Source organism: Gymnoscopelus microlampas (assembly GCF_963454915.1).
Source record: "Gymnoscopelus microlampas genome assembly, chromosome: 24".
Lineage (NCBI taxonomy): Eukaryota > Metazoa > Chordata > Actinopteri > Myctophiformes > Myctophidae > Gymnoscopelus > Gymnoscopelus microlampas.
In genome coordinates, this window is record NC_139961.1 from 31879352 (window position 1) to 31903362 (window position 24011).

The window sequence follows — 24011 nt, forward strand, 5'->3', positions numbered from 1 at the left end:
AAAAGATTATTTTATTTATTACATGAATTACATATAACTTAAGATATAGTAACAGAATATCAAAAAATAAAATAAAAAATAGAATAAACAAGCAATCCGTTGCTCTTAAGTTGGTCCTGAAAGTTCAATCATTAACGCTACACTATCATACGCCTGTCAAGTCAAATCTCATTCCGAAATGAAAGAAATAAAATAACCTTTTTCAGCTACAATTGGCAAAAATGCTCTCTAAATGTTCTTCTGTTTCAGCGGGCTTGTTGCGGTTTCTTTCAACAAAGCAAACCAAATTTCAGTAATCCATCACTAAACCAAAGTATCAAACAAGCAGATTACCACAGAATATGCATACATGCACTGTCCTTGCAATGCTGCAACCCTGTTTTGAGGCCATATATAACATTCTAAAATAATGACTTACTTGGTGATTTAATACAGTTGTAGTAGATTTGAAAGACTTGTTTTGGATTCGCGGTGCGCTGAGTCCGCGAACATGAAGAGAAAGAAACCTAAATGGAAATAGAACCCTAAACAGTAAACAATTATCCTAAATCCTGATTTAGACTTATTTGTACAATGGTGTATAAACTAAACATGTCAGCCAAACAGGACTTCTACCTTCTCTACTTTACAGTGCTACATCTTAATGCATACACACTTCCTGCATTTCCTGGATATTCTTAAGTGCTCCTGTTTCCTTACCCTACATATCCTGTCTAGCATGCATCTCGCATCATTTACTACCAACACCCAGTGATATATTAAGTATTATCTTGTTTTATCTTATCTATGGAGCAATAAGCAACCAGTGCTCAACTTTATGGAATAGTGCATATCAAACCGACACTTAATACATTGGCCGGTGGGTCTTAACTAATGTGTCCTGGAGAGAGTTCTTGTCAAGAAAGAAACCAATTTTAACTTCTTGTCTATTAAATTGTGTGTGTGTGTGTGTGTATGCAGACACAGCTCTGCAAAACATTTATCAACAACATTTTGGGTCATCTTGGGAATGTTTTTGTGACTTGGCCCCAAGGAGGTTGATAGACACAATCTTGATACAAGGTTGGTCATTTAAATGCTCCAACAGGCATTAAAAGTCAACCTTTAACCCCTTGTCAACTCTTCATACCTACACCAGGCTGAATTTTGTTTCGCTCAGCATTTAGTTAAAATAATGCAATTTTGGTTTATTAAAGTGCCTCACAAATAAAACTTAAGACGGGTCGAAGTGTGCACATTCAATCCGCAATAGCAAAAAATATATTTCATATACAGCACATTTCAAAATATATGTATCTGTGGCTAAAAATGTGTCTGAAAATGTCATTTGGATTCTGGAGATACATTTTGCCAAATATATATATGCAATATATTTGGACATTAAAAACGTATTTTCTCCTATATAAGATTATTTTAATTCTTTGAACATTTTGAAACATGAAATATATTTTTTGAATCCTGTTTCCGCCCTGCTGAATGGTCTGTGGGTAAGAACTGCATCCCTACCAAGCTCCAGGGGGACACCGGTCTGTGGACGACCATGCATCCAGTCAAGTGAAAAGACAATATAACCCTCCGCAGATCAACACAGTATTAAAAAAAAATAGCAGCACATTCAATTGTCAAGTCAAGTCAAACCAGAAGAGGCCCATGGAAGAGCCCAGGTCACACATCACACGACGATGCCACTTGCCGGCAAAATCAGCTCTTGTTCGGCAGGCGGCGCGTCGTACTACAGAGTATGAATTAGGCTTCATGGCTCTCCCCTCTCTTCTACCAAATTCCACTCAGTTCTTGAAGGCTCCACAGCGGCTGGCTCTGCAGAAGAATTCTTTGAGCATGGCACCGTCCACCTGCATGAACGCAGTGCTCTGCGTCACCTGGGTCAGGTGATTAACACAGAACCTGAAACAGAACTCCTCCAGGTCCTATGGAGAGACAAAGTGAGTCAGTTGAGCGACGGAGACAGAAAGAAGGGAGACCCTCAATTATTAATAAAAACGCGAATAAACGAAACGAAAATGCGACGTGATTATTTCACCTTTATTTTGGTGATGGCTCATTCATACAGCTGCCTCGTTTTATTTGCGGTGAAAATCGACCTTGTTAAATACGTTGCTTTATCGCTGCATTGTATTCGCGTTCTGTGTGGATGCACTTGTCCGCATAACATAAACAGCTGTTTAAATTAATGCGAATGAATTGCACAAAATAAACACTCCCGGTGTGAAGGGACCTTAAACCAACAGAATTATTTAAATCAGAATCTCGACAAATATATTATAAAAAAGGAAAACAAGTTGCGTTGAACATTCGTGAAATTTATTTGAAGTTGAAGTACTTGGTTTCCTTGTACATATAACTAATGCTACCTTCATTTGCAGTGGTGTAAAGTAACTAAGTACATTTACTCAAGTACTATACTAAAGTTTTTTAAAAAAAGGTATTTTTTACTTTCAGTACTTTTTTTTCCCGATTCCACAACATCTCAGATGCAAATATTGTACTTTTGTACTCCACAACAATTATTTGAAAACTTTAGTTACTTTGTAGATTCTTTTTATTATTACAAAACATACATTAACCGATCTACAAGCTATGCGACGCATTGTGAGCTTGTAGATCAGCTATTTTCAAAAGATTTTTATACAATTTATACATTTGAAAACTTGTGAAATGCATTCTGCATTCTGTAATGAGTACTTTCTACTTTTGGTACTTTAAACAATACTTTTGTACTTTTACTAATGTCAATTTTGAATTCCGGGCTTTTACTTGGGTGTGTGTTCCGTACCTCAGCATCATAGCGTACGGCTGCAGAGAGCAGGGTGAAGGCGTTGTCCACTGTGATGCCACTCTTAATGATCTGCTGACAGAGACTCTTCAGACGGTTCTCACAGTAGGAGGTGGCCAGGTCCAACAGACCTGCAGCATCAACACATCTTTATTACAAGAATACATCCCTAAATGTAACCTACACCAAATTCCAATGTGCAACACTAAGACATCTGGTGGTCCCTGGACCGCCCGGTCCGTAAAAAGGTATTGCATGTGGTCTCTGACCATTCATTCAATAAAGCAAAGTGATGATTCCCCCATTATTCTGTTATATCATTTGGGAGAAAGACTAACATCATTATCATTATCAGAGGTCATTTGAGGAGGCTTGTGCTTCTATCCCCCCCCTAGCCTGGTAAACCCTCCCTCCGGAAATCTCATTTCCATTTGATTTCAGAAAGGAGTCTGGTCTGAAACGCCTTTCTCCAATAATCGCTCTGCTCGCCGAGCCGACGAGCCTATCAGCGTCGTCGCTCATTGTTCTGTGATTGACAGCGACAGTTGGCCAATCAGGTGGCGAGTTCGAGTGAGCCCGAATGAACCCGAGTGCAGCCTGAGAGCCGCCGACAAAAGACGAACGGCAGCCATTGTTGTTTGTGCGAGTGCCTTCACTTCTTACTTTCAGTTTTATAACGCTTTCAAACTTCTTTTTTGAGGCACGGAATTTACTTATAAGATATCGTTTGGATAGAATTTAGTTGTTTAACTTCATATATGTGGTCAATTAATCATGACAGAGCCTATTTAAAAATATAAATTTAGAGAACCGGCAGGGGCGGGGAGTGACACGCATGTATCCCAATAAGGCAACCTATTTTCGGCATGGCCGTCCCAAAAGTCCCGTTGCGTCACATAGTCTGGAGCTCGTCAAAATGAACTGCTCATTGGCTGAAGGGGAAAAACGATCATTGGTTGAAGGGGTTGTCAGTCAACGGTATTACTCCCGCCCAATTCCAGCCCACAGCGATTATTGCAGAAAGGCGTTTCAGACCAGACTCCTTTCTGAAATCAAATGGAAATGAGATTTCCGGAGGGAGGGTTTACCAGGCTATCCCCCCCCCCCCCCCACAGTTTTCTGAAAAATCCTATGTTGCTATATCAGTGGTTAAGGACACCCAAAATTATATGTATTTGGCCGCGCACCCCCCTGAAAATATTTTGTTAAAGGAACCCCCAGAAGCAAAGCAAAGATTTGAGTCAAAAATGTTCCCTTTAAAAATATATACATTCATAGATTTGCACAAATTTTCAAGATTTTTCAAAAATAGCAGATCTACAAGCTCATATCGCGGCACTTGGTGCCGCGCTATGAGCTTGTATATCTGCTATTTTTGAATAGCCAAAGTATAAAATAATGGCTATAGCTAAAATCTAAAATGACACAGATGGGTTCCCGTATTGAATGGGATAATTGCACACCGACAAATGGAGAAGTCACTTTTAGGATATTGTGTGTGTGTGTGTGTTGACCTATAGCATCCTCAGGAGGCAGGTCCACAGCGTCTGTGTAGAGAAACTGTAGGAAGGAGCGATAGACGGGGTAGGAGAACTGGTCGATGGTAATGACCTCCTGCAGGTCCTCTGTCCAGTGGGACTGGAACATGGAGCGGAAATGCTCACACCTGCACACAACGGCAACATTTAAACATAGGTTTTTCAGCAGCATTAGACATGTCTAAGGAAACTATCATTTACTTCACTTAGGTTTAGTTAACTTTCTTTGTCATTTCCCCCCCCGCCGCAGTCTTCGTTCCATTCATATGCACACGCACACACACACACAAAGCAAACCCTAACATAAAAGCGAGGACTGGCAAAATCGTCTAGAATGAAGCAACATTAAAACATTGCAAGAATCAAATGCATGAGAGTGGACCAGTGGTGTAAAGTAACTAAGTACATGTACTCAAATACTGTACTTAAGTACAATTTTGAGGTGTTTTTATTTTACTGGAGTATTTACAATTTTCAGTACTTTTACTTCTACTCCACTACATCTCAGAGGCAAATATTGTACTTTTACTCCACTGCAATTATTTGAAAACGTTGGTTACTAGTTACTTTGTAGATTTTGATTATTATTACAAAACCACTTTGATATTGGCCGATCTACAAGCTCACAATGCGTCACATCTGCTATTTTTATAAGATTTTTATGCATTTTATAAATTTGAAAACGTTGTGAAATGGGACTGCATAATGAGTACTTTCTACTTTTGGTACTTTAAGTACATTTTAATACCAATACTTTTGTACTTTTACTCGAGTACATTTTGAATTCCAGACTTTTACTTGTAACAGAGTATTTCTACATGGCAGTATTGATACTTTTACTTAAGTAAAAAAAATGTAGTACTTTTTCCACCACTGAAGTGGACACACACACACACACACACACCTGATCTTGAGCACAGCTTTGTGAACATGGATGCATTTGCCATCGACACTGAACATGAGGTCAGCAGTCTCTGGATTGTCAAATTCTTTCCTCACAGCCTGGGCCACCGTCATGAACTCATCATGCTCTGCAGAACACGAGGAGAGGAGACTATAAATAACAACTCAGTTCAGTTCATTTCATCCACCACTGGAAAATCACGAGTGCTCATTTCACTCGGAGTGTAAAGAATGACCTGCAAGAATCTATAACTGGAGGCTTATGCAGTTAACTTGAAACATGTTTTTCAAACAAGTTTTAAATAGCACATCGTACTTTCAAATTACATTTGGGACATATATTGCAACAAGTATGAATCCACCACTTTGCATACTAACCCATTAAGACCTGGAACTGTGTCATGTTTAGATTTGAGCTAAAAAGCTTTATTTTACACTTTGGCTATTCAAAAATAGCAGATCTACAAGCTCATAGCGCGGCACTCGGTGCCGCGCTATGAGCTTGTATATCTGCTATTTTTGAAAAATCGTGAAAATGTGTGCAAATCTTTGAATATATATATTTTTAAAGCGAATATTTTTTACTCAAATCTTTGCTTCTGGGGGGTCCCTGGAACAAAAATATTTTGATGGGGGTCCGCGGCCAAATACATATCATTTTGGGGATCCTTGACATGAAACAGTTTGAGAACCACTGATATAGAAACTTACGTTTTTCAGAAAACTGTTGGGATTTAGGAGACATGTAGAATCGGCTTCAGGTCTTAAAGGGCTAACCCATGGAGATAAACATAAAGTATGAATCCCCCTCGTTGCATACTAACCCATGGAGATGAGGCGCCACATGACGGATGGCGTGGCAAAGCAGGCGAACACGTCATCTGTGGTGCTGAAGTGTGTGAGGTGAGGGAGGAAGATGGACTGGTGTTTACACTGACCCCACATGTACACCTGTAGGATGCAATGGAGGAAGAACTGTTATCATCATCATCTTCCATCACTGGCTGCCAGTGTGAATGCAGCAAAAGACTCATAACAATACTACTATTAATAACAAAGTATTATTATTTTACATACACACCTGTCCTCTCTGGGTCTTGGCTGCTGACGTGTGTGTTGAGTGACAAGCAGCGATTTCTACAATCCTGTGGAGAAACACGAGTGTGTGTTAATGGCAGGAACACATAATCACACATTCCAACAAATAGTACTGTACTTCTTCCAGTTTGTACGCATAACTTTGTCTGCACACAATAAAAGGTTGTCCTCAGTGCTAATTTATCCATTGTAAAACTTGAGCATGTATGAATTTATCCACATTTGCCCTCTCTCAAGAGTTAAATCAACATTGAGGATTTTACTGTGCAGTGCTTTGATTTTAAGGGCTTGCGCTGTGTGTGTTGGATTTATTTTGGGCATGTTCATGCTTTATTCAGATAGTCACAGTGAGAGAGAGACAGGAAGCAAGGGGAAGGATATGCAGCAAAGAGCCGCAGGTTGGATTCGAACGCAGGCCGGCTACAAAATGACAGCCTTAATGGTATGCGCTCTAACCATAGACAGTAAAAAGGATGGACAACGTTACGCCCATAGACTCTACAGACCGTAAATGAAGCCTATTTTTCAACGATTTCAAATCCGCCTTCTTTCTATATCCTATGCACTCGGAAATGAGTGCATAGGATCGGTGGTGGTGGCGAATGAATGCTATTGGTTGTGTAGCTTGTCAATCCAATCGTCACAAGGTGGCCTACAGTATACCCTACTACTTTATCATCAATTAAAAAAAAATTTATGGGACCATAATTTACATCATGGTGATATGAAAGAAGACTTTAAACTAGCGACTGGAAGCAAATAGTATTTATGACAATGTTTATTAAGGTAATAAAATCAAGTGTAAAGTTCAGCAAAAACCCGCTTGAATGGAGCTTATTTACTTCTGACACCAGCAGGGCAAGACTACAGGCCATTCATAATTCATATGAACGGTCTCTTCCTATATAGCCTCAATTTACAACTCGGAAGCTGGCCCCTTGGCTCTAACCAGGTGAGCCCCGTTCTTATGCTGTGTGTTGACACTTGCAGCAACGAAAGTTGAAGTGTTGCTTGAGTCACACTGCGTACATCGAAAGGGGTAGGGTTAAATAGCACAGGGAACTGGCTAACTAACGGCAAGAATGAGTTTTCCTTCCTTTGACGAAACAGAGCATTGTGGGGAGAGAGAAGGGGAGTGGAAATGGTGAAACAAAAACATATGATTGGTTGACGCGTCAGGACTTAAAAAAGGAGTTGAAAAGTAGCCTGTTGCTTTATCGGTGTGTGAACGCAGCATGAATTCTAGTGAACACAACCAGTTCAGCTTCCTCTGTTCTCTACATACAGTATGCACACATACATTATAAATTATATACACATTTGTCACTAGGTGAATTTCAATACAGCCTTTACCTTGCTCAAATATTGAGAATATTGGTCCCGGACAGTATTTTCTTTGTAGCTCTTATTTCTTTGGTAAACAAAGGGCTTTCAACCTCCGCCTACAGGAAAGCAAGAGGTTCTATTCCCAGAGTGTTCCCTTGCTTCCCTTGTGTCATTCATTCAGCCTTATTGTAGGAAATTATGTTCCCATCCTTCCCTTGTGTACTTGATTTAGCCTTGGGGTAAGTAATTATGCTCACCTTCCTTTCCTTGTGTCCTTGATCCAGCCTTATGGGAGGTAATTATGTACTGTAAGTGACATGCATCCTGCTTTTACACACCACTTTCAGTAGAAGGGCACGATTTGATTCTTGCCTTTGGCCGCTAAAATGGCATGGCATGCGAGAAAGAATTATGAATTTAATTTAATCAAATATTTATTTTATTTTTCAAAGCTGCACTATGTAACTTTCCAGTTCTATCCCGGATTGAACCTGGATCTACTGCACAAGTGCTGATTTCTTTTTTACCACTGAGCTAACAGGGCCTGCCTGCTTGCTCTGGGGAGAAATGGGTCAAGATTTGTGTCAAACCAAAAACAGGATCATGTTAAAGGTCGTGTCCAACTTAGACACAGGATCAAAATGTCTCAATATAAGAGCAGGGAGACCAAATACAACCAAATATAGGTTATAAGTTATATTATATCAACATACTCTGCCATACAGATTGGACAAAATAACATTTATTCACTAAATAAATTACATAGTAGAGCTTTAAGTGCAGTTATAAAAAAAAAACGTTTCCAAGGCTTTCAATGTTTGCTGGCAGTAACGTGTTTTGCTGGAAATGTGAGATGTACTAAATAACTTGTTTGACTGCATTACATTTATGCATGTCCAAAGTCCGGCCCGGGGGCCACGATCTTGAAGAGACTTTTTCAAAGGTTACATTTGGCTACACTGCCATTTGAACAAAAGACAATTTATCTGACAGTAAATATTAGCAATACAGTGCATGCATGTGGGGGGGAAAAAGTTTTTGTTTTGTTCACAGCACAGATGAGTGTCTTTCATTTACAATTACAACTAAAGGATATTGCATTTTAGTAAAACACAATTGTATACATCCATATCTGTTAAGGTCCAAACGTACAGTATATGACTGGAGGATGTTGTCGGCCCTAAGGTAGCTTCATAATAAATATGGCCCCCTTTTAAAAAGGTTTGGACACCCCTGTCTTCAGTGGTGTGTTCTGTGCTTTTCATATTGGAGGGGTGTCTGGCAGCCATGTAGGAAGCCTGTATGGTAGAACATTTTCAAGCAGTTCTCTCCTCCTGGACAGAACAATAGATAAACCCGCTGAGAACCAAGAGAGGAAGTGGTGGCACAGAGGGGTGGTGTGTGTGTGTGGGTACATACACACATGAGCGTACGCTGACGGCAAACGCTACGCTACGCTACGCTAGCCCCGTCCACTCTCATGTTAAGTTAAAAACCGGAAGTTCCGGTCCGGTTTTTCCTATAACATGGGAGTGGACGGGACTTCCGACTTCTGGGCGTCAAGTTGTCGCTCATGTGTGGAAGCACCCTGTGTGTGTGCGCTAAGGCCAGGAAACAGGAAGTCATTCTAGCATCCCACAATTCCAGAGAGCATACTTCGCTTCAGAGAAACATTATTTACTGCGGTCCAATGGAATCTGACACTGTGTCTAGTGCTTCCAAAGTGCTTATTTAAAATGATTTTCATACTTTTATACTAAAGGTAGTTTCTCTGGGTGGGTATAGATTTAATAAAAACTATTTTTTCTGAGGTGATCATTTCTTATTGGTCAGTGTTTGTGTTGTCAGGACATTTTTTAGGCTAGTTAGCAGTTTAGGCCTCACCTTGCATCACAGTGCTTTAGCAGCATAACATGCACCAACATAGACTTATCAAGACTTTTCACAACGCTACCAATTTGTCATTAGTTTCTTATTTAATCTAGTTGTTTCATTGTCTATCAAGCACTTTAAAAATGCCGTCAACATGTAATACACTGCCTTTTTCCTGCATAAAATGTTCCTCCTAGCACAATATGCCAAGATGACATGAAATGAAAAGAAAACTTCTCATACTTGAATCAACAATGCCGGCGAGGAATGAGGAGGAGAGTCCATTGGTAACATTCTGTGTGAGGTGGCAGACAATTCCAGCATGAGAATCATGCATCCATCTTTTGTATATACTGTAAATAGTATATCATTTAGTGTAGCAAATAATTTAACCCCTTCTTTCTCCCAATGTAATTGTCATGTGTAATCTGTCGTTCTCTGTGCTGTCACTGCTACTGGCTCACCTGCCAGTGAGGAGCCCCCACTTGGAGGCTCTGTCTCACTCCTTCGGTTCAAACCCCCCTACTGACAGATGCCACCCCAGCCTTTTGGAGTCGCTAGAGCAGCGCCAAGGATCGCCTTCACCACCTGGCTACTGTAGCTTCCCTTCTCTGAACACAGCCAATTGTTTTAGTATAGACGCGGGCCAAGCTGGATGCACTGCGGTGGATTCGAACCCTTAAGACTCCACAGTGGTGGACAGGTACTTTATCCTAAAGCCACCCAAGTCAGGTGCCATAATTTCTTTGTCTTGGGGCAGCTGTAGCGGAGTGGGTAGTGAGACCGTATGGTAATCAGAAGATCACCGGTTTGCCTCTCGGACCACCCATGTCTGCGTTGTCGAAGTGTCCTAAGTGAGACACTTAACCCTGAACAGCCCCCCCTGCACACTCATCATGACCATCTGAGCAGCCATCAGCTGGGCGAAGCTAAAACAGAATTCCCCCGCAGGATTAATAAGGTAAAGCTCTTCCCCCCTCTTCCACAAAAGTATTGAACAGAAGTATCGTCAAGTGACACCAAACAATGCCATTACAAATCTAACAATTACATTTAAAACACTTAAACACACTCAGGAGACAAGAGCAAAGGATGCACCTCAGCTCAGACACAAAAGACAATTACGGTTGCGTTCTGTTCACTTCCATCCTATTACACGGAATCAGATAAGAACCAATGAGATCAATAAGAAAAAAAACACCCTCTAAATCCTGACTTCAGATTTTAATAAAAAAATAATATCTTCAGTCCAAGATTTTGGACTCAGCATGACTGAAGGAATCCAGACTAGAGCCCATGTTTACCTACTATGACCTTCAGTTCAGAAGATGATGCCAAAGCCCACAGTTTGGTTGTTATAGCGTCACTATGAGCCACATTGGTTTATTTATTCTTTCTGATAAGTGGGTGAAAGTGACTTTTCTGCCAAGTTTGGGTATTGTAGCTTTTATTCATGGTTTTTGAGAACCAGATAATTATAAGAAATGGTAAGAAAAGAATAACACTAATTAAAAAAAGAAAAAGTCAAAAGTCATCTTTTGTTCTGAAAAGGGAGAGAGCTTCATAACCAAGCTCTTACATCAAATGGTTTTGATGGTTTTGATTGCACATCACTAAATTGGATGAGATCTTACTTGGAGGGTAGAGAACAAGTGGTTGACATCAACGGAACCATGTCCTCATCCCTCCCGGTGAGCTGCGGGGTTCCTCAAGGCAGCATTCTAGGGCCGTTACTGTTTCTTCTATACATTAACGACATGAATGCTGCCTGTAACTGCAAACTGTTCCTGTTCGCTGATGACTCGGCACTCCTGATTTCGGGAGAGGACAAGTTGCAAGTCGAGGAAGCTCTCAGCTCTGAACTCTCAAAAATCCGTACCTGGCTTACCGATAACAAACTGTCACTACACCTTGGGAAAACCGAATCCATCCTATTTGGGACCAAACATTCCCTCAGTAAAATGAAGGTAAATGACTTCAAGGTCAAAGTCGATGACACAATCATCACTAGCAAAGAAGAGATTACCTATTTGGGATGTATTCTTGACAAACACCTGTCAGGTGAAAGCATGGCAACAAAGGTGTTCAAAGGAGTAAACCAGAGAACCAGATTTATGGGCAGTGTTTCCTCCTTTGTCAACCCTCAGGCACTCAGGACCCTCTCGGGGGCCCTGATTCAGCCCCTTTTTGACTATGCTAGCTCCTCTTGGTACTCCAACACCTCAGTGTCACTGAAGACTAAGCTTCAAACCTCCCAAAACAAACTGATTCGACTACTTCTCGGACTGGGGCCCATGACCCACCTCTCTCCCACTCACTTTGCCAGCCTAGGCTGGCTCAGGGTGGAAGACAGGGTTATACAACTAAAAATGGGACTGGTCTTCAAAATTGTAAATGCAGATCTGCCCGAAATGCCCCCTATACCCGCATATCTGTATAAGTACCTCGAAAAAGTTAGTGACACCCACAGTCACAAAACTAGAGGGAGCGTAAACAATAATCTGGTAACACCCACCCATAAAACAAACATGGGCAAATTCTCCTTCTATAGCACTGCCACCAAGGAATGGAATAGTCTAACCCCATCCCTCAAAAAATGCAGTTCGCTGGGCTCATTCAAAACAGCCCTAAAAACTCATCTTTCTGGAGGCCTAAAGAGGAGCTAGTACCAGTTTCCCTGTAGACAGACGACCCCCCCCCTCCCCCTTTTTTTGTACATACTTTTTATTTTATTTTCTAATGTTTTTTTTTTTTTTTTTTTTTGTATATATATTTTTTTGTACATAATGGTATTTTTTTCCCCCTCTGTATTCTTATGTTGATTATTGAACTGTTTGGTTGCTACTATATATGTCTATGAAATTAATTCAAGGACCCCAATGGAAACAAGCCCGCAAGGACTTTTTTGGCCGGACCTTTTAGACAAAAGTATTATAAATGTAACTGTGTTGTTTTACATTCTTTTTGCCTAATAAAAATTTCAATCAATCAAAATCGCATGCACACACACATACACACACATGCCCTACTATTGTCCCTGTTCAAATGCCCACAGTGTATAGAGAAGGAACCAGATTTGCAGAGTCACAGTCTGCCAAAGAAAGCCCGGGCAAAAGTGTAAACATGCTTTCAAAAGGTGCATCCTGGCAGTGCTACAATACAGTATCTATGTACAGTACACCCAGTAGGTACAGGTACAGATGTCATGCGTTTAAATCCTGCCCATGCCGTGTTGGCACGGGCAACTCTCATGGCCATGCTCTCTTCTCAGCAAAGCAAATGATGGGCAACTATGAGAATACCTTCTAATCGCCGACCGGCTTTTTTCACTGCCGAAAACTAAATAAAAACTAAGCTATGATGACTAAAGCTAAGACTAAATATATTGACAATTTCGTCAACAAATAAAAACTAGACTAAAATGTTAGTGAGGGACTAGTAGAGAAGAGATCCAGTAGAACTAAGACTAGGGGTGTGCCGATATATCGCGATACGTTTTCGGGACGATATGTATGGTTTTGGGGAAAAAAATATATCTTTTTGAATTTTGTATTTATTTTTTGGCAATGATAATAATGCAACAACAGAAGAATTTGTTTGCATTTGCTTTTTTTCACCCCCATATATTTTCATAAGCTTCCCCCCCACCCATATTTTCATAATAAAAAAGTGCCATATATCGTATCGTATCAATATCGTATCGATGTCGTGAGCCCAATATCGTATCGTATCGTTTCATGAAATTAGTGTCGGCACACCCCTAACTAAGAATTTTTTTATGCTTGGTAAGACAGTCATTTTATGCTTGGTGCGCTCGGGTGTTGTGCTCTGAAAATAGCAGAAGCTCACAACGACAACTTGTAGACCGGCTATTTTCAGCATGCAACCAAGTGTAAAATCAGCCATTATGACGCCATCAAGGCACCGCCAAAATATATTTTAGTCAACTATAACCTTATGATATTTAGTAGACTAAAACTAGACAAAAACTAAAACATTTCAAAGACTAAAATATGACTAAAACGAAATGGAATTTTATTCAAAAGACTATGACTAAAACTAAATCAATATTTGCTGTCAAAATCAACACTGCCCTGTTCTATAGTGCCATACCTCTCCTTGTCGGTCATGATGCGGAAGGGGGCGAGCTGATTGTTCCTGTTGCCAATTCCAGTTCCCAGCTGTCCACAGCTGTTGGCCCCCCAGCCGTACAGCAAACCTTCGTCCGTCAGTGCCAGGCAGTGGCCATAGCCACACACAATCTGCAAAGGCCAGGGAGGGTTAGCCCTTTAACACAATAACCGCCAAGGTATTAAACATCGTTTGTTATCCCCTTGCCAGCGTAATTACCTTCATCCGATGACATTTGAAACGCCGTGGAGGCAACATTGTATTCCAAAAAAAACAAAAAAGGCAGAGGGAAGGGGTAAGCGGAGGGATCTGTGTATTCAGACGCAATCCGCCATTTTGGAACTGGGGCCCGCTGAAAACAGTGGTTTTCAATGCAAAAAAACAGCAACTGAGTTACAGCTGTTTTTCTGAAAATCCCATAGTCAGGGCGGGCGGAAGTGACGTTTTTTGGAATGATGTCACATCCACATGCTTCTTCTCTGGTTGACGATGGATCATCCCAGAGCTGTGTTACGGTGCCTAAAACAGCATGCCTAATTTTTAAATAAAACGCATTTATGCGATTTGGCGGGCAAGCGCGCTATTTAATAGAACGACTTTATGCGTGTATAGCAGGAAATGAGTTAAGGGAACATTTGTTTCAATTCACACTATCTTTAAGTTAAATTGATTTAAAGGAGTAGTTCACCCCAAAAATTACTTATTTTCTATTAATTACACACTCCATGAAGCCTTCAATTCGTGGATTTTTTTTTGTTTTTGTCGCATTCCTAAGGCAATATTTTGACAACCGCCGTCAGAGTCTCCTACTGACTGATGACCTGGTCATCAAATTATTGGGTTAGGAATGCGACAAAAATCTCCATGAAAAGGCTTCATGGGGTGTGTAATTGATAGAAAATAAGTACTTTTTGGGGTGAACTACTCCTTTAACTCCTACAAACGTTCATATGAAGATTGACCCAAATGGTTTGTACATATAATAGTTTCGGTATGGTGTATGTGTGTGTGTTACCTGTTGAATACACACTCCCTGGAGTCCAGCAACACGGCAGGGGGTCAAGTGGTTTCCGTTGGTTCCGACACCTAGCTGACCATTCCCATTATAGCCCCAGCTATAAACCTACGACACACACAGTATATGTGCACAGTTCCAACTTTATATTGTATAACCTTTATATTGTATAACTTTATAACCCCAAATCTCTTTGGAGTAGCGTACTACTAATTTCCACCAAGTTACATGAAACACACAGACAGTAATGATTAGAATACCCTACTACGCATTGCTGTAGGCAGGGTAACAAGCAGGTAAACGCTAGCTGTGTTAGCATACAGATACACCACACCACCATAGAATTTCAGGCGCAGTCAACTTTGTGTGTGTGTGTGCGTGTGCGTGTGTGTCATCCTATTGTTTGCATTCTACCTCATTGTCCAACAGAGCCAGAGAGGAGGTCTGTGCACAGGCGATGCCCACCCCAGTCTTACCTCTCCATTGTCCAACAGGGCCAGAGAGGAGGTCTGTGCACAGGCGATACCCAGTGTGATCTTGCCCTGCAGGTTGCTGGCCACTCTCCTGGGACTGGGCTGGTTGGCTGTCGAGCCAGAGCCCACCTGGCCACAGTTATTATTCCCCCATGCAAACACCTGAACAGTGACACACTGGGATTCAGACACGCTGGGGAAAAACATCATACTTTGCCGTGGTTTACATTGATTTTAATACATTGTGTGCCAAAAACGGTCCGGAACGTTTTTGATAAGCCATGCGTGGAGTGCCATAAACGGTTATAACCATTTTTCTTTTTTTTTTCTTTTTTTTTCCCCCAAGAGGGGCGGGTTAGCGCAATTTAGGGATCATCCACGGAGTCTCTAAGAAGGAGAGGACAGATGTGGATCCATGCCAAAAAATCTACCTCCCGTCCGCTCCCATTATATCTCCTTGATAAAAACCTCTGTATCTCCTTAACTTTTTACAGTGGTGAACTCGAGCCATTTTTGGTGCGCTATCACTCCGCAATGGTGGGTCGCGTGACAGATGTTATTGTTCCAGGCGTTACACGGGGGCGTCCTAACATACACCAAAACAAAACTCATGTACACACATTAAAAACAGCCCCTTATATATATATATGTCATATAAGAAAGAGGCAACATTTTAGAAAATAGACGATCTACAAGCTATCAGCTATTTTCACAATATTTACATGTGGAACTGAGTCAAACTAAATGTAATGCCTCAACTCCTACAAGTGTGTCAGGGTAGACGGTCCCCCGTTCAAATATGATTATTTTGTATTTCTTTATGTCAAATAAAATCAATATCATCGCAATATGATATTAATGTCACAATATCAACTTTGAGGTGTTGAGTCAAATATATTGTGATATTTGATTTCGTCCATATCTCCTGGCCCTAAAAGGGCGAGATAAAGTCAGAACAAAGCCTCAAGGAGGTTGGGTACAAAATGTATTCTGATGTTCACCAAACAATATTTGTATAACCAAGGATGTCAACAGTACTTTAATTTTGGAATGTCTTGTATGCCCCTAAGAAGGGAAATGTCAACAGTACTTTTAGTTTGGAATATATTACATCCCAATCAAATATTTCTTCTGGCTACTCTATTCTCTGATATTTCTATTAGTATATTCCACAAAGCCACCAGGCTACCTTGCCCCCTCATTTCACACTGCTCCCGTCCCATATTCTCTCGTTATAGCCAACAGGGGCAAATTTATGGAATCCAAGAAGATATCTTACTGTGGACAAATTCTCCATTTGTATTCATATGTGTCTGTGTGTGTGTGTGTGTGTGTGTGTGTGTGTGTGTGTGTGTGTGTGTGTGTGTGTGTGTGTGTGTGTGTGTGTGTGTGTTACATCTTTACTGGCAATGGGCACAGAATGGAGTTTGGAGTGCAGTGTCTTATACACTAGTACACACATGCATGCACACTAAATCGTGCATGGCAAAACAAGTCACTGAAAGAATGTTCACCCGCCTTGTCACTGTCAGTACCCTGTATTAAACATGCACAAACACACAATACACTTTAAAGTGTTAATTTATGCACTGTTCATTCTGAGAGTGTACAAACAAATAAATCGACCCCGACGCTTCCCTTTGGTTACATTTGTACACGCTCAAGAGTTAAATGAACACTCAAGATTTTACTGTGTACTGGAATATGTTTTTAACTTAATGGAGAAGATACAAGCCACTGGGCTAAAGAGGAGGTCATTCTCAGCACTGAGCCTCACCTGTATGCTACCCACAAAGACACACCAATTAGCCTTAGCACTGTGGAGCTAAAAATAGTCTGCTTATTCTTGCAGCTCCACTCAAGTGGAGGTGGAAGGAGGTAGAGATTAGTCATGGGCTTTCCCCGTCTACTCAACTACAAAGAAGGTAGGAGGAGCTCTTCTTACCAGCTCAAAGATAAAACCGCAGAAAAAGTAATGAAATTAAAGTAAGTTTGATAAATCTTTTGAAAACCATCAGCTTCAGAACGCTTTTTTTTTTGGTGATTGTCTGTCTATGATTCGGAGTCAATGAACATTCAAATCAATTACACAAATAAAAAAACTTCTAAAGAATTTCTTTAGCGGCTTTATCCAAATCACTTAAATCACTTTTCAATGCGTGTTACTTTCACACACCAAAAAGGAGGCAACCACGCAGGGTTGCATTGCAACTCACCGGGAGCAGTTAGGGGTTCAGTGTCTTGTCTTGAAATCAATCGATTTTTTTCTTTAATTTACAAAATAAGATAAGCAACTCTGGGTCATTTACTAATCAGTACAGGTCAGTTGTGGTTTCTTTAGCTTGCATTGTAATTGAAGTTTCATCTGGGTATGTTTGCCCCATGTTTAACCACTAGCGTGTTTACCACGCTAGTGGTTAACTTAGGATTTTACAGTGTATACCATGACTTTTCTGAATTGCTTAAACCCTCACCTCTCCATCCTGTGTGAGGGCCATGGAATGATGTGCGCCACATGCCACCTCCTTCACTTTCTTGCTCTGTAAGTTGGTGGTCACCAACACTGGAGTCACTCCCGTGTTGGTAGTTCCATTCCCCAGCTGGCTGTAGCCGTTGTGCCCCCAAGCAAACAGTTCTCCTTCTGCAAAACACAGTACATACAATATTAGTACACAATGAATGAGAAGTCAATACACATAAGAATCAGCATCAGAAAATGCCACAAAAAATCCAGAATGCCCCTAAAAAACATGTCCGAGAAGCAAAAGAAATCCCCATATATCCAGGATTGCTTTTGATTTGCGTGAGATTGGAGGGCTGGCCACACAAGACTAGTCTAACACACACACACACACACACACACACCCACACATATCCATGACGCACACACAACAACATTGATGTTGCTGTTGTTGTGCAGTAAATCGTGACCTCAATAGATATACATTTTGTAAATATGTCTCAATGTCCACTGCAGTTATCTACTGACCACCCCTCTATTATTGTATTTTTTCTATTGTCTATTTGTAAACATATGACATATTTTTGTCATCTTTTGTGATGATGAATATACAGTACCCTCAGTGGCCAGAAGGACATGAGGTCCGCTGCCGTAGCTGAAGCTGGCCACCTTCTTCCCCCGGAGAAAGTCCAGTTTCTTTGGCACGATGGTGCTCAGGCTCTCCCCTGTACCCAGACAGTTGCTGCAGTTTAAGCCCAACACAAACACCTGAAAAACATCAACACACACCACCCATTTATAGAAATATAGTAGGAGTATAATATGTATAGTAAATACAAGGCTTGAGTGCAGATGCGATAGATACAGATGTGCATGTACGGACGGCAAATTAAAGGGGTATTTCACTTTGTTTGGAGTCATTTTAACGTGTACTCTGGCTTTTGTAAGCCCCCCAGACAGTTTTTAAGTTCGATCCCGGGCACCGCCAACTCAGTGTATGAGTAGCACGGCTTGGGTGCGGCAAGTCGTGCGGTAAGTACTGGGAGCTGATGGTAGGTGTTGCGCTCCACCTCAGCAATCCATCTCCCAGAGCTCTAGCGCATTGTGAAACGGGGATAGCGCTCTGGCTGATACTGACAATAAGCCTCTCCAACCTACTTAATTACTTATTCAGTAATTAGATATTTGAAATTCATTTCGTCAGACACGCCTACTTCCTATATAAACCCATTGTAACTTCAAACTCCATTTTAACCATGTTAGATTCATTGAAAAAACGTTTCATTTTTATTTTTTGGGGAAATGAAAAATACATTAAAAAAATAAAATGAATGAATAAAGTAATTGAAAGAACACGGCCCCCTCACACATTTGTTAAAATGGTGTTCCATCCCTCCAGTTGAGTTCCAGAGACTTTGAAGCACATTGAAGCGGTTCTGGTGGCTTGTGGTGACCAAACACCTTACTAGGACACTCTATGCTGGTTTTTCCTTTATTTGTCATCATATGGTGTACACACACACACACACACACAACCTTGTATTGACATACTTGTGAGGCCCTTTTATTGACTAAATCAATTCCCAGCCCAGTGCATCACAGAAACTTTTCTTTAAACCATCTGAGACTTAAATATGACATTTACCTGTATTTACTGTAATATGTTTTTTAAAGGCCTGCAATTCCAAAAAAGAAACCGATATTTTAAGACTTTCTGTGACAAGCCTGTAGATCGGCTATTTTTGGTGCGCGACGCCGCAGCCCAACTACGTACAAATCAGGCGCCCATACCCTTGGTGGGGTTGGCGAAAGGGCCTACTCTGTGTGGAGTTTGCATGTTCTCCCCGTGTCTCTCAGGGTAGTTAATACCCTCACAAAAACATGTAGTAATCCTGGTCGCTAGCTATACCGCCTCCCCTATGACAGCCAGGGCGCCTGATGGAGGGGAAGGGAACTGGTTGGAATAACGTGTTCCTTCCACGCGCTACGTCCAACCAGGGAAACTGCCCCCTGTCAGGTGACAAGAAGGTCAGTTGGCTCTCATGCATTGAAGGAGGCATGAGCTCGGCCCTGGCCTCCCTAGGCTGGTGAGGGGAGTGTAGCGCCCAGGATCACTTAGAAAATTGGCACCGGGTGAAAAATAAGGGTTACAAAATCGCGGGATAAAAATTATAGAAATAAAAAAAACAAGTACAAATCAGGCGTTGGCGCCCCTCACCTCATCGTCGTGTGTCACGTAGATGGCCTCGGTGCCACTGGCTCCGAACACGCAGGCCTGCCTGATGGCGGCCGCCTCCTGCGGGCTGAGCAGGGCGAACAGTGGCCACTTGCTGACATCTACCATGGCTGCCCCTCCCGCGTGCCGCGCTCTCCCACGCCGAGGAGGCGGGGTGGGTGTCGGAGCTGTGGTCGAGAGGGGCGGCGGAGGAAGAGGAGGAGGAGGGGGAGGGGAGGAGGAGGTGGAGGGAGGTGCCAGGGAGCTAGTAGGTACACAGCTGTCCCCGCAGGCACTTCAGACAGGACAAGACACACAGTAAAATCATGAGTGCTGATTTGACTCTGAGAGTGTACAAACGGTACCATTGGAACCGAAACTTGGATTGGTTTTCAGGTGATGGACAGGCTAGGATAGTGTGTACCGAACTGAACTATGGTTTACATGATGCTGGTGCACTGTTCATTCATGGCCCCAGAAACAGGGCTAAACATACAAACACTGGCTAAGTGACTACCAAAACAACACCGACTAAAAACTACTATGAAAATAAATATACAGAGGTGACATTTGACTTTGACTCCCTCTCATGCTGGATGCAAAATACATCTGATTAAGTGGCTTGCAGACAGTTTAGACAAAGGAAGCTTCAATTGCTTTTATCGAAAGTGCAATAGTCAGATTCAACCAACGACCAAATCACTAGGCCTATAAGGACAGGTCTAAACTCTATAATATTCCTCTTTTGGACAGACACAGAAACCACGATAACTTGATTGATTTACAATGACATGAGACAACGTGCATACAGTGGGCACATGTCGTCACTGTCGGGCAGAAACCTTGTATCTTCAAACTTCAATGTTTATGTTTTTTCGTACATTAATGCCCTACTTCATCATACAAGGGTGTCACAGAAAAGTAGTGAAAATAGCAGATCTATTGCCTACCTATGTTGAATGCACTTATTGTAAGTCGCTTTGGATAAAAGCGTCTACTAAATGACTGTAATGTAATGTAATATAATCTCGCAAGACGTGTTGTGAGGTTGTACATCGGCTATTTAAATTCACTATCTACATTTTTTACATAATTAAAGAAGGAACTTTTTTTTGGACATACGTGGTTTCCACCCGACAGCAACGATATGCATACATACTACACATAAATACAAACATGCATGCATAACACACAACTTAATCCAGGAGTTCTTAAAAAGGGGTTCAGAATGGGTCATGAACGATACATTTTCGGGGCGTTTCCCTCAATAGTTCCCAGGCTCAGCATACCAGTTCAGTGTCAGTATGTGCTCACGGGATAAAACTTTGTGCCATGAATTTGTTTGTGTGCCAGCTGTGATTATTGAACTTTAAAAACTACTGGATCATTTCAGTGGGGAATGGAATTTAGTTGTGGCTTCAGTGGGATTCTATAAAGGTTAAGCGTATATTAAAGGCAAAGCATTCAGAGTTACAAGTTGACCGACTCTGGCAAGTTCGTTTCTCAGCCAGAACATACAATTTATTTATATCATTCAATTAAAGCTGCAATCCTTGAGTTTCATGTCCTGCCCGAGATTTGAGCACAGGTCTCCCACGAATGTCTACTTCTCTAACAAGACAGAATACATGCTTGGCCAGGGGGGATATTGCACTTACTGTAAAAGAGCTCCAGGCAGTACTATTTGTCAACTAGTAGGTGTCCTACCCGACACAAAATTTCTCAATGGACACTGTAGATGTACAGAACATTGTATTAACATACGACTTCACCTACTGAGAGGCTAATATAACGTGATATTCATTGAAATAAGTTTAGGATTGCAGCTTTAATTAAAAAATAAAGGATGCTGTGACAATTAACTTGTGAGGCGTGTGTGTGTGTGTGTGTGTGTGTGTGTGTGTGTGTGTGTGTGTGTGTGTGTGTGTGTGTGTGTGTGAGAGAGAGAGAGAGAAAGAGACAGAGATAGATATAGAGATTAATTGTCCTTAGCCCATCAGTGGTGAGGTGATTAGTCAGAATAGTGTTATACTCAATGTCTTGACAATAAACGGACAGGGGGAGTGGGAGGGACATAGTGAGTGGGACTAAAGAGTGCGGGAGTAAAAGCTTAAAGGACGACTTCACAGATTTTCAACCTATCTTTGTATAATTAGTCCTCACTAATTTGCATGATAAAATGGTGCCATTTCTTCCTACCCGGTCTGTGTCTCATAGGAGGGCTGTGGACACTTTAGAATCCCGCCTACCAGTGACATCATCATTAGACAGGTTTTCTTTTTATAAATAAAAATTTTGTTAACTCAAAAACAATGGCTTCCATTATATCATGCTCACTTTCAAGGCATAGAAAGAAGTCAGTTTCTATGAGCTTGGATTCCCCATCGATGATGTCACTGGTAGGCGGGCTTCTGAACTGTCCACAGCCCTCCTCTGAGACACAAAGTGAATAGACAAAAATGCTAACATATTGTAATGATGAGTATTAGTGAGGACCAATTATTTGAAGATAGGTTGAAAATGGGTGAAGTCGTCCTTTAATTATATATTTTTTCTATGTAAAGCTATTAAGCTAATAAAGACATGAAGGTATTAAGGCACAAAAAAAGGAGATTTAAGTAGCATTGTTGTCCCATTAGACGTTACCTAAAGCATCGCTCCATGACATCAAGTGAACTGAGGAGAGAGAAAGCTTCATTATCGGTCAAAAGAAGAACAGACCTCCAAGCAGTGTTGCCATGTCTGCTTGTTATAAGTAACTTTGGGCTTGTTTTTAGGTTAAAAGGTAGGGTAAGTGATATTTTTTGGTTAAAACAAAAAGTATTTTGTTAAAAGGTTAAAATACTATATTCTGATAGTAAGCATTGCTATAGAGTGTTTTTTCAGTAACAGATGTCTCCCTGTCTCTCCAGCTCTTTAATAAACGGAAAATACATTTTTCGGTAGGTGTCAAAATCTCAGCCAATCAGGAGAAAGTACCCATTTTTAAGCTTAATTTGTGTAGTGTTCCAGTTCAAAATTTGTCTGCTCATTTCTTAGTGTCATCACTTCCAATTTCACTTGTTTAATCTATATTCTGATTGAGTTCTCTGTCCTGGTTGGATAAAATTGGAAATGAAACTGAAACTGAAACGAAAATGCATTTTCTGTTTAATAAAGAGGTGGAGAGATAAGGAGACTCCTAATACTGAACAAACACTCTATAGCAATGAGTACTATCAGAATATAGAGCTATTTAACACTTATTTTAACCAACGCAAATCACTTACCCTACCTTTATTTTGGTTGTAAATATTGGTTAGTTGCAGGTTGCGTTTTTTTTGTGCTTGTTTCTAAAGTGTTGTTGCTAAATTTGGCTTCCTTCCTAAACGTTATTTAAACCAGCTGGTTCTCAAAAAATGTCATGGCAAGGACCCCCAAATTAATGTGTATTTGTCCCTAACGGTTTACCTCATCTGAAAATATTTGGTGCCTGGTGCCTGATGTTTCAAAAAATATTCCAACATGGCTTTTTCTTTTTTTTTTTACTTTTTTGAAAATAGCAGATCTACAAGCTCACAATGCGTCGCATCAGAACTGTCACTTATTTATCTCGCAAAATCTGGCAACACTGCCTACAAGTACAAGCAGCTTGTAGATCTGTTCTGTTTTGATAAGCTACATCGTCGTACGTGCAACGTGCTGCCGAAATATGTATACATTATGCTTATACACCACTTTGTCCATTCTTTTTTACAGTCTATGTTATATACATACGGCGAGTCACACTGGTTTACGGCGACATTTAACACATATCTTTGTTACGTGCGGTGCTGAAATTGAGCATAAATACATGACAATAAAGTATAAAGTGTTTGTTTACCCGGTGTGAAGGTGTCAGCAGAATGATGACAAACAACAACAACAATCCACCACTTCCCTCAAAGCGGTGACCACAGACCTGTTCAAACACTTCCGGTCAGTGTTGCCAGATTCTGTGAGAGAAACAAGCAACAAGGAAAACAAGCACAAAAGAAGCAACTAGAGCCAGGAGGAACGAGATTCACGACCGACTTCGACCCGGTCAAGCTCACAACGACAACGTGAGCTTGTAGATCTGTTATTTTCAAAAAAAAAATCTTGAAATAAAATGTGGAATATTTGGAATATGTTTTGAAACATTTTAACAACACAAATCTGGTATGG

At 41.0% G+C, this 24011-nt stretch overlaps 1 protein-coding gene across 3 annotated transcripts; it reads right to left on the reverse strand.

Annotated features, from left to right (window-relative positions):
- Positions 1-23778, reverse strand: LOC311040457 (RCC1 and BTB domain-containing protein 1-like). 3 transcript variants are annotated; one of them, XM_084050759.1, is made up of 14 exons: positions 23689-23778; positions 22473-22518; positions 19830-20121; positions 18229-18379; positions 17625-17791; positions 15154-15312; positions 14678-14785; positions 13645-13793; positions 6317-6380; positions 6060-6186; positions 5237-5363; positions 4309-4460; positions 2795-2925; positions 1-1928 (listed from the first exon to the last, which is right to left on the reverse strand). In XM_084050759.1, exons 2-14 carry the CDS (start codon positions 22487-22489, stop codon positions 1788-1790), a joined length of 1785 nt encoding a protein of 594 aa, XP_083906885.1. In that variant the 5' UTR covers positions 22490-22518; positions 23689-23778; the 3' UTR covers positions 1-1787. The 3 variants fall into 3 exon arrangements, with proteins under 3 accessions (XP_083906885.1, XP_083906884.1, XP_083906886.1); XM_084050758.1 differs by having other exon boundaries at positions 22473-22502; positions 23689-23776; XM_084050760.1 differs by lacking the exon at positions 22473-22518 and having other exon boundaries at positions 23689-23755.
- Positions 23779-24011: the final 233 nt, after the last annotated feature.